General features: G+C 56.1%; 1 protein-coding gene across 2 annotated transcripts in view; it reads right to left on the bottom strand.

The window, feature by feature from the left end:
• The window catches only part of ABCA3 (ATP binding cassette subfamily A member 3), a 31395-nt gene that overhangs the window by 8082 nt on the left and 10148 nt on the right, over positions 1-13165 (bottom strand). For both annotated transcript variants that reach the window (XM_063414535.1, XM_063414534.1), the window contains exons 6-20: positions 11882-12141; positions 11084-11200; positions 10447-10567; positions 9312-9485; positions 8517-8698; positions 7212-7358; positions 6769-6898; positions 5874-6028; positions 4969-5124; positions 4468-4678; positions 4039-4189; positions 3000-3098; positions 2645-2837; positions 1515-1818; positions 752-1025 (exon numbers count right to left, since the gene is read on the bottom strand). In XM_063414535.1, the coding sequence (XP_063270605.1) occupies positions 752-1025; positions 1515-1818; positions 2645-2837; positions 3000-3098; positions 4039-4189; positions 4468-4678; positions 4969-5124; positions 5874-6028; positions 6769-6898; positions 7212-7358; positions 8517-8698; positions 9312-9485; positions 10447-10567; positions 11084-11200; positions 11882-12141 (2674 nt within the window). The remainder of the gene's footprint in view (positions 1-751; positions 1026-1514; positions 1819-2644; positions 2838-2999; positions 3099-4038; positions 4190-4467; positions 4679-4968; positions 5125-5873; positions 6029-6768; positions 6899-7211; positions 7359-8516; positions 8699-9311; positions 9486-10446; positions 10568-11083; positions 11201-11881; positions 12142-13165) is intronic.

Genomic DNA, 13165 nt, shown 5'->3' with positions numbered 1-13165 from the left:
AGCCCCTGCCCCTGCACAGACACCCCAACTATCCCATCCTGGGCATCCCTGAGAGTATTGTCCAAACACTCCTGGAGCTCTGGCAGCCTCGGGGTTGTGCCCATTCCCTGGGGAGCCTGGGCAGTGCCAGCACCCTCTGGGGAAAGAACCTTTTCTTGATTTCCAGCCTAACCCTCCCCTGACACAGCTTCAGCTGTTCCTTTGGGTCCTGCTTCTGGTCACAGAGAGCAGAGATCAGCACATGCTCCTCTTGAAGCTGTGGCCAGCACACCCACACTGGACTTCTTGAAGAGGCTACACTCTGCCAACATGCTGAAGAAACACTCAAGGGAGACAATAATCTCCCAGGCACAGCCCATCCTGCACACCACAAACCTCCACCCTGCCTTGGTGAGGACCCAGACACGGCCCCTCTGGTCTAGGTGAGGTTCAGAGGCCCTGGACGTGGGGTTTTGTGAAGAGCATGGCCACATGGCCTTCCCTACTATGAGCACCTGGGAAAAACTAACCTCAGTCAGTATCTTGAGGGGAACAGCCAGCCTCTGAGATGTGCATGGCTGCTAGGCTCAACAGGGAGGTCATCTCCACAGCTTTGCTGCCCTGACCTCCTGAGTGCAATCACAGCTATATCTGGGTCTGAGAAGCTCCAGCCTGGCTCCTCCACTGACCCCAGTACAACCAAGCCAAGCTGCACCCATGGGAGCCCTGAGCCCTAGCAGGAAAGCGAGCCCTGTGCCACCATCGCACGTACTCCATGAGCTGGTCCTTGGCCTTCTCGGTGATGTTGCGGGGCTGGGGGTAGTTGGTGACGGTGATGGAGGCGTTGGGGCCCGCCAGCACCCTGAGGATGGCGCTGTCAGCCAGCATGAGGGCGGTGGCCGGGGAGTGGTAGGCCTGGTTGTTGAAGAGTGCCGTGACCAGCGTGCGGTTCCCCGTGCCCTCGAAGGAGGCAGCTGCAATGTAGTGCTCGTTGAAGGCTCCTCCCTCCTCAGAGGCTCGGGAGATGAGGTACTCCTCCAGCCCACCTGCAAAACACCACCACTGTTAGGGGCGGGCTCCATCACACCAGAGCTAACTGAGGCCAACTGGAAAAGACCCCAAGCAGACTCAGCCCTGGTGGCCCACCCTAATGCTGATCACAGAAACACAGATCCATAGAATCTTCTGAGTTGGAAAGGACCCACAAGAATCATGGAGTACAACTCCCAGCCGTGCATAGGACACCCCAACAATCCCACCCTGTGCCTGAGAGCATTGTCCAAAGCTCTTTGTGCTCCAGGAGCGTTGGGGCCGTGACCATTCCCTGGGGAGCCTGTTACAGTGGCCACAAACATGGGGTTATGGAGAGGACAGCTCTGCTCAGGTGAGGAGAGGTCCTGCCAGTGATGCAACACTCCCACGCAGAAAGGAAAGCATCAGATACGCCACAGCTGGGATCTAAACCACCCACACCAGCGGCCCCTGGACACTCCGCCAGGCACCACCCACTCCAGGGGTGCTCCCTGAGCCCTCACCCAGCACCTCCAGTGGCGACTGACGCTGGGCATCCAGCAGCTCCACATACTGCTCCGCCAGCCTCTGCGGCAGCCCCTCCGGGCCCGACACCGAGAAGGGCACAACGGTCTGGCCGTAGGGCTCCAGCGTCAGGCGCAGCAGGGACGAGTCCCGTGGGCCCGGGAAGGTCTTGGCCACGATGAGGGCAAAGGCAGTGAAGATCAGAGGCACGAGGAACTGCGCCGCCACCATCTTCCAGTTGCGCCAGCTGTACATGGCCCGCTTCATGAACATGGCGTAGAACTGCTGGCAGCACAGGTAGAACTGCAAGGGGAGAGGCCGGGTCACGGTGAGCCCTGCCAGCTGTGGACACATCACCCCATGCAGCTGATGCAAAGGATGATGTCAATCCACCCCCATCCCGTATGCATCTGCCAGCACGCAGCAGAGTCTGCTCTCTAGCTAAGCCTGTAAAGGGATTAGAAGGGCACCTGCCCAGCTCCAGCACATTCAACTCCATGGCTTCTGACCGAGTCCCAGTCACTTTGAGATCTCAGGTGTTAAGAGCAGCTTTAGCCATGACCTTTAGCTTCCTCCACCTGTCAGCAGCTGGGGCTCCCAAACAGGATTACTGCAGGGCGGCTGTCAGCCACAGTGACCAGGTGAGACAGCTGCGAGTGCCCAGCCCAGCCCCTGCAAACACCTTCTGTGCTTTTCAAACACAGCAACATCCTTCTCCCCCTCTGCCTTTGAGACATGCCCTTGAGAAGACAAGGGTTATTGATCACAGGTGCTGAGCCAGCAGGGCATGAAGGGCTGCCAGGGAACTGGAACATGAGCCTAGCGAGGGAAGGAAGATGGATTTTCTCATCTTCCTTCTGGAAAACCTCTATGATGGAACAACAGCAGGTGGAAAACCACATTAGATCACCTTGAAGAGCAACTCAGACCTCAAGATTAACATGAAGCGAGTGGAAGTGAGCAACCCTAAAAATCATTTGTCCTAACGATGCAGATTCCAACTCGATCTTTCAATTTGATGTTCCAAACCACAAGCAAAAAGAGCAACCCTGGGGGAGGCTCCACCTGGTAACCCTACTTCAAAGCTCTTCACACGTCCCTCCCCGTTCCTGCTGCACTCAGCACCCACCCCGGAGTTGAGCTTGATGCTGGAGCAGTCCTCGGTGATGAGCGCCCCGCTGTCGTCCGTCATGTCCGTCATGCCGCTCAGGCTGCTGGAGTCGTCCATGGCCCAGTCGTTGGAGCGTCTCTCGTGCTGGTACTGCAGAGCAGGCAGCTGGATGGCCTGGATATCCATGCTGGAGTCCACGAGCTTCCCAACCCTGTGCCAGGAGGGAAAGCGGGTGATGAAACAAAGATCCAGGCAGGATACAGCTGTTCTGAGCTGGGGAAGCCAAAGCCAAGAGACCAAAGCCAACAAGTGCCCCAGAGAGCTGTGCTGGACACCACCAAAGCACACGGGCACTGGCCATCCCTGCACCTACCTGAGGAACACCTCCTCCATGGTGGTGACTGAGGCACCGTAGCTGGCAATGCCCAGCTCCTCCCGCCTCTGCTCCAGCTCCGTGAACAAGGCCTCAAACCTGAGCGGAGAAGGGAGGGTCAGACACCAACACTCGTGGGAGGGAGCACTCAGGGGTAAAGACCCTCTGGGCATCAGTCCTGCAGCTGGCTGGAGTCCTGCATCCAACCCAGGGCCACCTGTGGTATTGAGCACACCTCTGTCCTGAGAGCAGGTTTTGGGCTCCACTGGCTGTGTGTTCTTGCCTCGGCTATCACATAATCAGGGAAACACAAAAAGGGTTTGAGTTGGAATGGACCTTACTGACCATCTCATCCCACCCCCTGCCATGGGCAAGGACACCTTCCACTATCCCAGGCTGCTCCAAACCACATCCAGTCTGGCCTTGGACTCTTCCAGGGATCCAGGGACAGCCACAGCTTCTCTGAGCAACCTGTGCCAGGGCCTCCCCACCCTCCCAGCCACATATTCTTTCCCAATATCCCATCTAACACTGCCCTCTGGCAGTGGGAAGCCATTCTCCCTTGTCCTGTCCCTCCACCCCTTGTCCCAAGTCCCTCTCCAGCTCTCCTGGAGCCCCTCTAGGCCCTGGAAGGGGCTCTGAGGTCTCCCTAGAGCCTTCTCTTCTCCAGGTGAACACCCCCAGTTCTCCCAGCCTGGCTCCAGAGGAGAGGGGCTCCAGCCCTGGACTTGTTCCAGGAGCTCCACGTCCTCCTCCTGGTGCTTCCAGACCAGGAGGGAGCAGCAGGAGGAGTCTCATGAGAACATAGCAGATGGAGACAATCAGTTCCCCTGACCTCCTGGGTCCATAGACCTGATTTCAGAGTGAGAACATCCTGCCTCATCTGTGCCACCCTCAGCAGCACAGGAGGAACTGAATCCCATTTTCCATGACCAACACTGATGCAGGGAGCAGCTCCCCTTTCCAGCAAACCTGTGAGACAGTGTGTGAAGACAAGGAGTCCTCCTCAGGGAGGAGCAGCAGAGGACAATGCCATTACCTGTGTGTGCTCTCCTTGGGCAGGATGAAGGACAGCTCTGCGCCGGCATTGCTCTCCATGGTGGCGTTGGGCACGTACTGGCAGATGAGGCGGGAGATCTCCCCCAGGTTGCAGTAGGGCTCCTTCACCATCACCATGTGATATCCTGCCCCTGGGGGGAGCCACGAGAGAAGGGAGAGAAGGGTCAATCTCAGCCCAGCCCGGCCTGGGGCTGGAACAGAGAGGGACGCACAGGCACCGCTTTGCACCGGACACGGACACGATGCAAGAGCAAATGTGGAGATGGGCCTCAGGAGAGGCTGAACAGCAGGATGGGGAACAACCAGCCATCAGGCAAGGAGCAGTGGATCCCCTCCCTGTTCTCTATCCCCTGCTGCTCCTCCCTGGCCAGCAAAAGACACAGAGCACTGCCTGCTGCTGCTCCCGTACCATATTTGCGCTTGAGGAAGAGCGAGGAGCCACAGCACTGCAGCTCGCCCTTGGCCATGATGGCTATGCGGTCCCCCAGAAGGTCTGCCTCGTCCATGAAGTGAGTGGTCAGCAGGATGGTTCTGTTGCTCCTCTGCTGCTGCAGGAGATCCCACGTGGCTCTGCGAGAGGCTGGGTCCATCCCCGAGGTCGGCTCATCCAGCATCACCACCTGCACGCATGAGAGGGGTGCAGGTCAAAAAGGCCTGGGAGAGGCCCAGCAACACAGGAGGGGACAACCTCAGGGCCCAGGAAGAGCCTTGGCCTCACAGCAATGATCTTGGGGAGCAGCTACCAGACAGCAGAGCCTCAGGGCATGGCCCTCAGAGTGGGGGTGCTCCTGCCCATTCCCTGCTGTCCTTGCTTCTCCCACTGGCTCACCATAGATGAGGAGCAGCCTCAGTGCCACCCCAAGGACCTGCACTGGCCCCAGGTGCGAGGTGCACCACCAAAGCCACCTGCCTTGGAGTCCCCGATGAGGGCAATGCCGATGGACAGCTTGCGCTTCATGCCCCCGGAGAGAGCCTTGCTCAGGGAGCGGCGCTTGTCCTCCAGGTTGAGGATCCTCAGGATGTGGTTGATCTCCTCAGGACACTTGGAGGGTGGGTATCCCTTCAGCTGCCAGACAGGGGAAGGGAGGGATGAGCCCACCTGCAGGGCTGCCAAACCCCACCACACTCCCTCCCCCACGCACAGACAGGAAAGTGAGGAAGCAGAGATGGACTCCTGTCCACCCCTGCAGGAGCTGGCACAGCTGGCAGGGGTGGTTTCATGGAGTTGTGCTGTCTGGGACCCTCTACTCCTCCACCTGCAGATGAGGTGGGAAGAGGATGCAAGGGCTGTTCTGCTTATCATGGAATCACAAAACGATTTGGGTTGGAAGGGTCCTTTAAGATCATCTAGGCCAACTGCCCTGCCATGGGCAGGGACATCTTCCACTAGACCAGGCTGCTACAAGCCCCGTCCAACCTGGCCTTGGCCATTTCCAGGGATGGGGCAGCTACAGCTTCACTGGGCACCCTGTGCCAGGGCCTCATCACCCTCAGTGAAGAATTTCTTCTGTATATCCCATTTAACCCTGCCCTCTCTCAGTGTGAAGTCATTCCCCCTTGTCTTGTCATTCCAGGCCCTTGTCCAAAATCCCTCTCTTGGAACCCCTGTAGTCACTGCAAGGGGCTCCAAGGTCTCTCTGGAGCCTTCTCTTCTCCAGGTGAACACCTCCACCTCTCCCAGCCTGGCTCCAGAGCAGAGACGTTCTACCCTCTGATCATGTTTGGACCCACTTGATAAATCTCACCACACTTCCTGACCTCCAGCAGCCCAGGCGCCTCCCCCAGGCCTGCCCCCCTGCTCAGTGCCAGGCTCACCCCTGCATAGAAGTGGAGGTGCTCTTCCACTGTCATGTTGTCGAAGAGGACGTCGTGCTGGGGACACAGCCCCAGGCTGCGGCGGATCAGGACCATGTCCTGGGAGATCTCGTAGCCGTTGATGTAGGCCTGCCCGCCCGTCGGGGAGTGCAGACCTGTGGGGAGCAGGACACAGCAGCTCAGGGTGACTCCAGTGGCTAAGAGCTAGTGGAAATCTGGAGAGTCCTGACAAGCATCCCCCCCTGCTGCCCAGCTTTCTGCCAAAAACCAGAGTAAGCCTGTCTCGTGCTCAGGCTGGGGTACAACAGCTTCCTCCTGCCCGCAGGACGGGCTGCAGGGCACCCACAGGTGGGAACTGGGCCTGCCAGTACAAAAAGGAGAGGAACAGGCAGGTCAAACATGGTTCTGAGATGTGCAGAGAGCCAGGCAGGGTCAGGGCAGAGCTCCAGGAAGGTCTCATGAGCCCCCTGAGTTGCCAGCGGCTGCTCAGAGCAATAGGGAACAGAAAAGGACCATTAAAGGTCACTGTGTCCATCGTGCCAAAATAGTATCCTGGAGCCCAGCAGCTCAAGAATGACAAACACCAGTTCTATCTTAGCTGCCTTATCATGGCAAAGCCTACAGAGAGCAATCCTACAGCAGGTCCAATCTCTTCTCATGGCTCTCCAGCACAAAACCTGGCTGTCATTTCACCTACTGGCTGAGCTCACTCTTGTGGGGGGCTGAGCAGGGATCCCCCATGCTCCTTCCATCTCTCTCTTACTACTCTGGCACTCCTGGCCAATAGCTCAGCAAACTGAAGGTGCTCTAAGGAAGATCAAAAACCTCTCCATGCCCTCAGAGACAGGGTCTGGCTCGTCTTTGAGGGTCAGTTCCTGCAGCAGGATGCTCCTACCTGTGAGCATGGACAGAGTGGTGGTCTTCCCAGCACCATTGTGTCCCAACAGGACGGTGATCTGCCCCTCGTACATGTTCACTGTCAGGTCCTTCACTGCCTCTTTTGTCTTGCTGCCCACTTTGAAGACCTGTGGAGATCACGTCCATGAGTTGGTGCTGCACTTCAGGCAAGTGCCTCAGCTTCACCCAGTCCAGGATGCCCACAGGGTGTTAGCAGTAGACAACAGTTCTAATTCAGCTTAAATTCAGATGTCAACAAGTTAAATACAGATGTCACTGCACCTCTAAGTACCCAGCACTTCATCCCACCACAGAATGCAGCCAGCTCTGGGGAAGAGCTATCCCCAGCCCTAGGGCAGCACAAGGATACAAAAGCTGTCTGCAGGCAACAGATTTAACAAAACCAACATTATGGTGTGTTTGTGCCCTGCTGGGCAGTACCTTGGATAGATGCTTTATTTTGATGCCTGACACGAGGTCAGCTGGCTCCTCCTCAATGTACTGACTCTTCAGGGCTTTCTCGGGGTCCTCCTCCTCCTCCTTCTCTTTCCCCACAACAGTTCTGGGCCGCCCGCACCAATATGAGGGCTGATGGAGGAAGGGAGAGGCAGAAATCAGGCACAGGCAGAGCCCATCTCTTCTTCCCAGCCTTGGCCACCCTCCTCCTCCCACAGACACCTCCCAAGGATATCCCACTCCACTCTCCTTGGCCTGGGAATTACCAGGACATCTTCAGCAGGCAGGGCTGACATGATGGAACAGCTCTTCCTGCCCTCCTGCCTTCCCCGTCTCTCCCTTACAGCAAGACTGCCTGTGATTGCACAGCAGCTTTTCCACATCTTCACCTCCATGAAAAAAATTCCACTGAGAAGTAAAAGCACTCAGGCAGAATCATTCTGCCCAGGAGAGCCCATGGATGACCACCCCCTCCAAAACCCCTGAGAAACTCTAAATACAGCCTGGGGTCCAGCTGCTGCAGTTACAGCCCCTTTTGATTGACCTGGCTCTCTAGGAATGAAACTAAGTGTTTGGGACCTTAAATCCCGGTGGGAATAACAATTCAGTAACTTTTGGATGCAAAATCAGCTTTTGTCAATGGCTGCATCTCTGTTTCCCTGGTCTGACTCCAAGTGGGAGTGAGATGCTGAAGTGAAACCACTCTGGAATGCGAATTTGGAAGGGAGAAGGAAAAGCCTCTCTATCAAATAACAAAGGATCCATCTCCAGTGTCCAAACAGAACATATCCTCTCTGCAGCCATGGAGCCACAGTGCCCAGTGCAGCTGCAGCTGAGGGTGATGCCAAGTGCTTGTCTTGGCAGAGCGAGGGTGGCTCAGCTGATGGGGTGACAGTTGTCACCCACCCCCGGCACGTGGTGGCTGGCAGTGGGACACAGGTCATCCATGACTGCCTGCATGGCAGCACCCGGGGGTGTCAAATAGCTGGATCTGGTTGCTCCCACCTGGGGTTTCTCTCCAATGCCTTTGTTTGGGCCTGGAGACATTTAAGAACACCCTGCATGCCAGGAAATTCTGGGAGAGAGATTTAAAGCCAAGACAACCTTCATCCACAGTAAAAACCTACAGCTGCATCAGCCTTTAGTGAGGACATGCTGCAGACCCTGTGATTTTGGTGGCCAGATGGTGCCACCCTTGCCCATCAGACCAGTCTGCTGCACAGCACCGAAGTGGTGACTGTCCCAAGTGACGCCCCTCAAGCCCAGGGAAGGAGTGTAAGCAGTGCTCACCGTGAGGAAGAAGTACCAGGGCTGTGGCACACCATACTCCCCGGGGAACACGGCCTCCACATACCAGGCCACCATGCCATAGAGCACCGAGTCCAGGAGCAGCATCCCCAGCACCTGGGCCAAGGTGAAGTTGTCATCCACGCTGATGGGCTTCATGAGGTCCCTCCACTGGATGCCAGTCCCTGCGAGGCACACAGAACACTGCTACCTCTGCAGCCCCAGGAGGACCATCTTCTACAGGACTGGCAGAGAGCAGCTCCTCTGCCAGCTCACTGCTCCATAAGCAGGAGCCCTGCACAGCTCTATGATCCTCTGCAGATGGAGGGAAAAGAGGCACTGACACCTCGAGGCTCCCCACCCCACCGTGCTCCTTCCATGCCATTCTCTGCCACTGCCTGGGAAGAAACGATCCCTTCTCCAGCATCACCCCTCCATCACTACAGCCACTGAGCCACTGCCACACTTGGTAAATGCATGGCTCTGCTGGAACCAACAGCAGACCCTTTTAAATTACAGAAATAAAATATTTATATATATTGTGAAGGAGGAAATGCAATGGTTCCCATCCATTAGAACAGAATTCCTTTGGTAATGAAAGTAAGGATGGCACTTTGCATGGCCCAGGGGTACAGGCACAAGCTGGGAGAGCCCTGGTATGGGAGCAATCACCTCTAAGAAGAAGGACAGTGCTTCTTCTCCCCGATGTCTTTCCACCAAGCCAGTCCCACCCCACCACAAAATCAGGCTGGCAGGAAGGGGATGCTCCTTTCCCCAGGACCAGGCAGCCCCGCTCACCTTTCCCTTCAAACATGCCGATGAGCTGTGCCCCCATGGCCATGGCCACGTTGGAGATGAGGCAGGATGCCAGCTTCTGGCTGTGGGACATCAGGTCGTAGCGGGGCGAGATGAAGAAGTAGGGGATGTAGGAGAGGAAGTAGAGGAAGCCGCCAGCAGCAGCTGCGATGTTTGCTGCCAGCACAGAGAAAAGCAGGGGGGGAAATGTCAGGGTGATGCCACCCAGCACTCCTCACAAGCTTCCCATCCAGGGACATTCTAGATTTGTGCACAAAGCATGGTTATGTGGGGGCAGGACACGCCCACACAGCAAGGCAGGAGCCTGACACCGACCCCACACCCATGGGGAGCAGCTGCAGAAGCCCCCTGTCCATCCCAGAGATGAGTCTGGGGCCCAGCCAGCCAGTTGAGGCCCTAAGACAGGAGCTGGTCATAGTACCAGGGAATGATCTGGGTTGGAAGGGACACTAAAGACCACCTTGTCCCACGCCTTGCCATGGGAAGGACACATTCCACCAGACCAGGCTGCTTCAAACCCCATCCAGCCTGGTCTTGGACACCACCAGGGATGAGGCAGCCACAGCTTCTCTGGGCATTCTGTGCCAGGGCCTCCCCACCCTCACAGCCAAGAATTCCTTCCCAATATTCCACCTGCTGTGGAAAGACATTTTCCCATGTCTTGTCTCTCCGGGCCCTTTCTTTATACCCTTTAAAGTTTGAGCCTGCTTTGCTTTTTCTCCTAATCCCATCTCAGGGCAGGAAAAGAGTAAATCATTCTAGTGGGCATTCACACCACTGCACTAATTTATGCCGTGACTCAGATATGAGGTTGGCAAACCTGAAACCCCTACATGGGCCTTGTCTCAAATCCCTCTCCAGCTCTCCTGGAGCCCCTTTAGGCCCTGGAAGGGGCTCTGAGGTCTCCCTGAAGCCCTCTCTTCTCCAGGTGAACACCCCCAACTCTTCCAACCTGGCTCCAGAGTAGAGGGGGTCCAGCCCTTGGACTGCTCTGGTTTGGGAAGCAACACTACCCATACCCCTTTCTACATGCTCTGCAGAAAATGCAGCCAAAATGGGAAGAAAAGCCCAAGTCTAAGTGGTCAATAACAAAAGGAGGCAGCATGGGGGGACTCACCTCGTGAGAAGAAGGTGCTCACCATGAAGTTGAAGGAGATGGAGGAGATGGAGAAGATGGCAAGGAAGGTGAACACCAGGGTGGGGTCACTGTTGGTGAGCACCGCTCCCTGCTCGCTCACCTGCCAAGAAACTCTTGTGAAGTCCAGAGCTGCTGGAGCCAGCCGTGGCCTTAGCAGCACAGACCTGATGTTCTCAAAGTGTTGGAGACAAATTGAGATGGGTGAGAACACCCAGAAACTCCCAGACCATTCCAGAGGGAGGAAATACAGATTGCCCTCATGTGATGCAGGGTCTAAGGGGCAGGGGACACTCTGGCCAGCACCCAGACAGCCTCCTCCTGCTTCCCCTTGTGTGGGCACATCCAGAGGAGAGCTCGAGGCCCTCCAGAGGCTGTGGGAGCAGGGTGCTACTGCTCTGAATGCAGTGTTCTTGGGGTTCCAGTCACCACCTCCCTCCCTGGGGAGTCACCCCTGCCATGAACGCAACTGTGGGGCAGCACTGCCCATCTGAGTTTGGGAAACCCAAACTCCAGTGTTTGGAGGAGCCCTGGGACACCAGGACAGCCCCATGGCAGAGTGGCCCTGTCATCCCTTGTGCCCTGCCCCACAGCTCGTGGCCTGGGGACAGACGCTCACCTTGGCACAGAAGAGCACAGTGACGAAGAACACGGACACCAGGAGGAAGAGGAAGAACATGAGGAACCAGGCACTCCAGTGCAACCAGTTGCTGAGGCCCATCATGTGCATGTACTCCTGTGGGAGGTCACGGTGTCACCTGGGGCTGCACCTACACACCCCAGGCACAGCTGGGGCAAGGCGGAGGAGGCTTTGCCTCGTGGCACAAGCAAAGAGGTGGCAGCCCCAGGTTCCATCAGAGTGGTCCTGCACAGCCACCAGCATGGCATGGTGTCCCCCACCTCCCCAAACAAAGGCTGCCACCACTGCAGGAGTTCCCAGAGAGCTGAGCTGAGCCCAAACCCAGAGCAGGGTGCCAGCGGTGCCACCGGGGCTACCCAGCACAGGGCAGGACACCCAAAAACTGGAGAAAGCCAAGCCTTGCTGTTGCAGCCGAGCTCCAGGTGCTCCCACAGCACACACACAATGGGTCTCTACATGCAAAAGGCAAAAAATCTTCCTTCCAACAGGCTGAATACTTGAATCGATGAACTCAGGAACCCATACATGCTACCCCCTCTCCCAGCCCAGGAGAAACACCATGTCTGTGGTCCAGCACCCCCGGGTTGCACAGCCAGTAAAGCCCAGCCTCATCACGGCAGCAGGATTAGCAAGATTCTTCCCTGGGTCTGGCTAATCCGCTGCCATCCTCACCTCCTGCTCACTGGCTCTACGTCCAGCAGGGATTTTGTTCCTAACCTAAAGGCATCATCCATTGGGAAAGGCTGCAGAGGGAGGGGAGCACATCCCAGCGCTCACCTTCAGCTTCTTCTCCTTCTCGTGGACAACGGCGCGGACGATGTTGAGCGAGGTGTAGGTGAAGCTGAGCATGAGCAGCAGCGGCAGCTGGTTCTGGATGGCCAGCAGGAAGAGGTCATTGACATAGGCTGGGAAGGGGAAGCGCTGCACCACCACAGTGATGTTCTCCAGCAGGCTGGCAGAGCTGGCACTGGCGTGGTACTGCATGATGGCCCTGTCCACTGCGTGCTGCACTGCCAGGAATCCCTCCCGGAGATAACCTGCACGGCAAGAACCACACCGGGAAGAGAGACGGGTCTGGGCTTTGGAGGGACAAACAGCCTTTGTGGGAAGGAGTGCGTGGGAAGAAGAAGAGGGACTAAAATTGGAGGGCAGAGGAAAAGCAATAGAAGCATCACTGAGACACAGAGGGCTGGGGAAGGATTGGTACCAAAGCAAATTCACAGAATCACTGCTTTGGGTTGGAAGGGACCTTAAAGCTTATCTTGTTCCACATCCTGCCATGGGCAGGGACACCTTCCACTAGACCAAACCAGTATCTCCCACAACCATCATTTAGAAGGAGCTGCCAGGAAAACCCTGTTCATGGCTGCTGTCCTGCAGCATGGCTGTGACTTCGTAATGGGGAGATTCTCTGTCACCATCAACCACCACACTCACTGGGCTTGTGTTTCACCCCTTTTTCTTTGTAAACCAAAAGAATAAACAATACTACACAGGTTGCAGTGAGAAAAAGCATATCCTGTGACTCACATGTGTGATTTAAATTTTTGTGCATTAGAAAACACGGAAACTATTTTCATTTCCCAACAGCATCTCTGAAGTGAGAAGGATCATGAGTCCAACCCCTGGCCCTGGATCCCAACAATCCCACCCTGTGCATCCCCAAGAGCACTGTCCAAAGGCTTTTGAAGCTCCAGCAGCCTTGGGGCTGTGCCCTTTCCCTGAGGAGCCTGGGCACCCTCTGGGTGAACCACCTTCTCCTAATATCCAATCTAAACCTCTCTTGACACAGCTTTAGATAACAAACTTGAAATAGCTTATTTTTAAGTGGAATTTCTGCCAAGCATTACCTGAACAGGAACTTAAGTTCTCTTACAAAACCCCAAATGAACATTTTGAAAGTCAGTCGGCTAAAATGACCCACAAAGAGAGAAGATAAAAGTGGAATTATGAGATTGGGAACTTTGTTTGATATTAACTCATGCACTGAGCAAACACTCTGGGGCTCTGCTTTATTTACACACTGTGAGCAAAACCTGTTCGCCCACTTTGTTGCCCTCA

Source organism: Prinia subflava, chromosome 17 (genome assembly GCF_021018805.1).
Source record: "Prinia subflava isolate CZ2003 ecotype Zambia chromosome 17, Cam_Psub_1.2, whole genome shotgun sequence".
Taxonomy (NCBI): Eukaryota; Metazoa; Chordata; class Aves; order Passeriformes; family Cisticolidae; genus Prinia; species Prinia subflava.
Note: the sequence above shows the minus strand (reverse complement) of the source record. Positions and strands in the feature narration are given on the sequence as shown.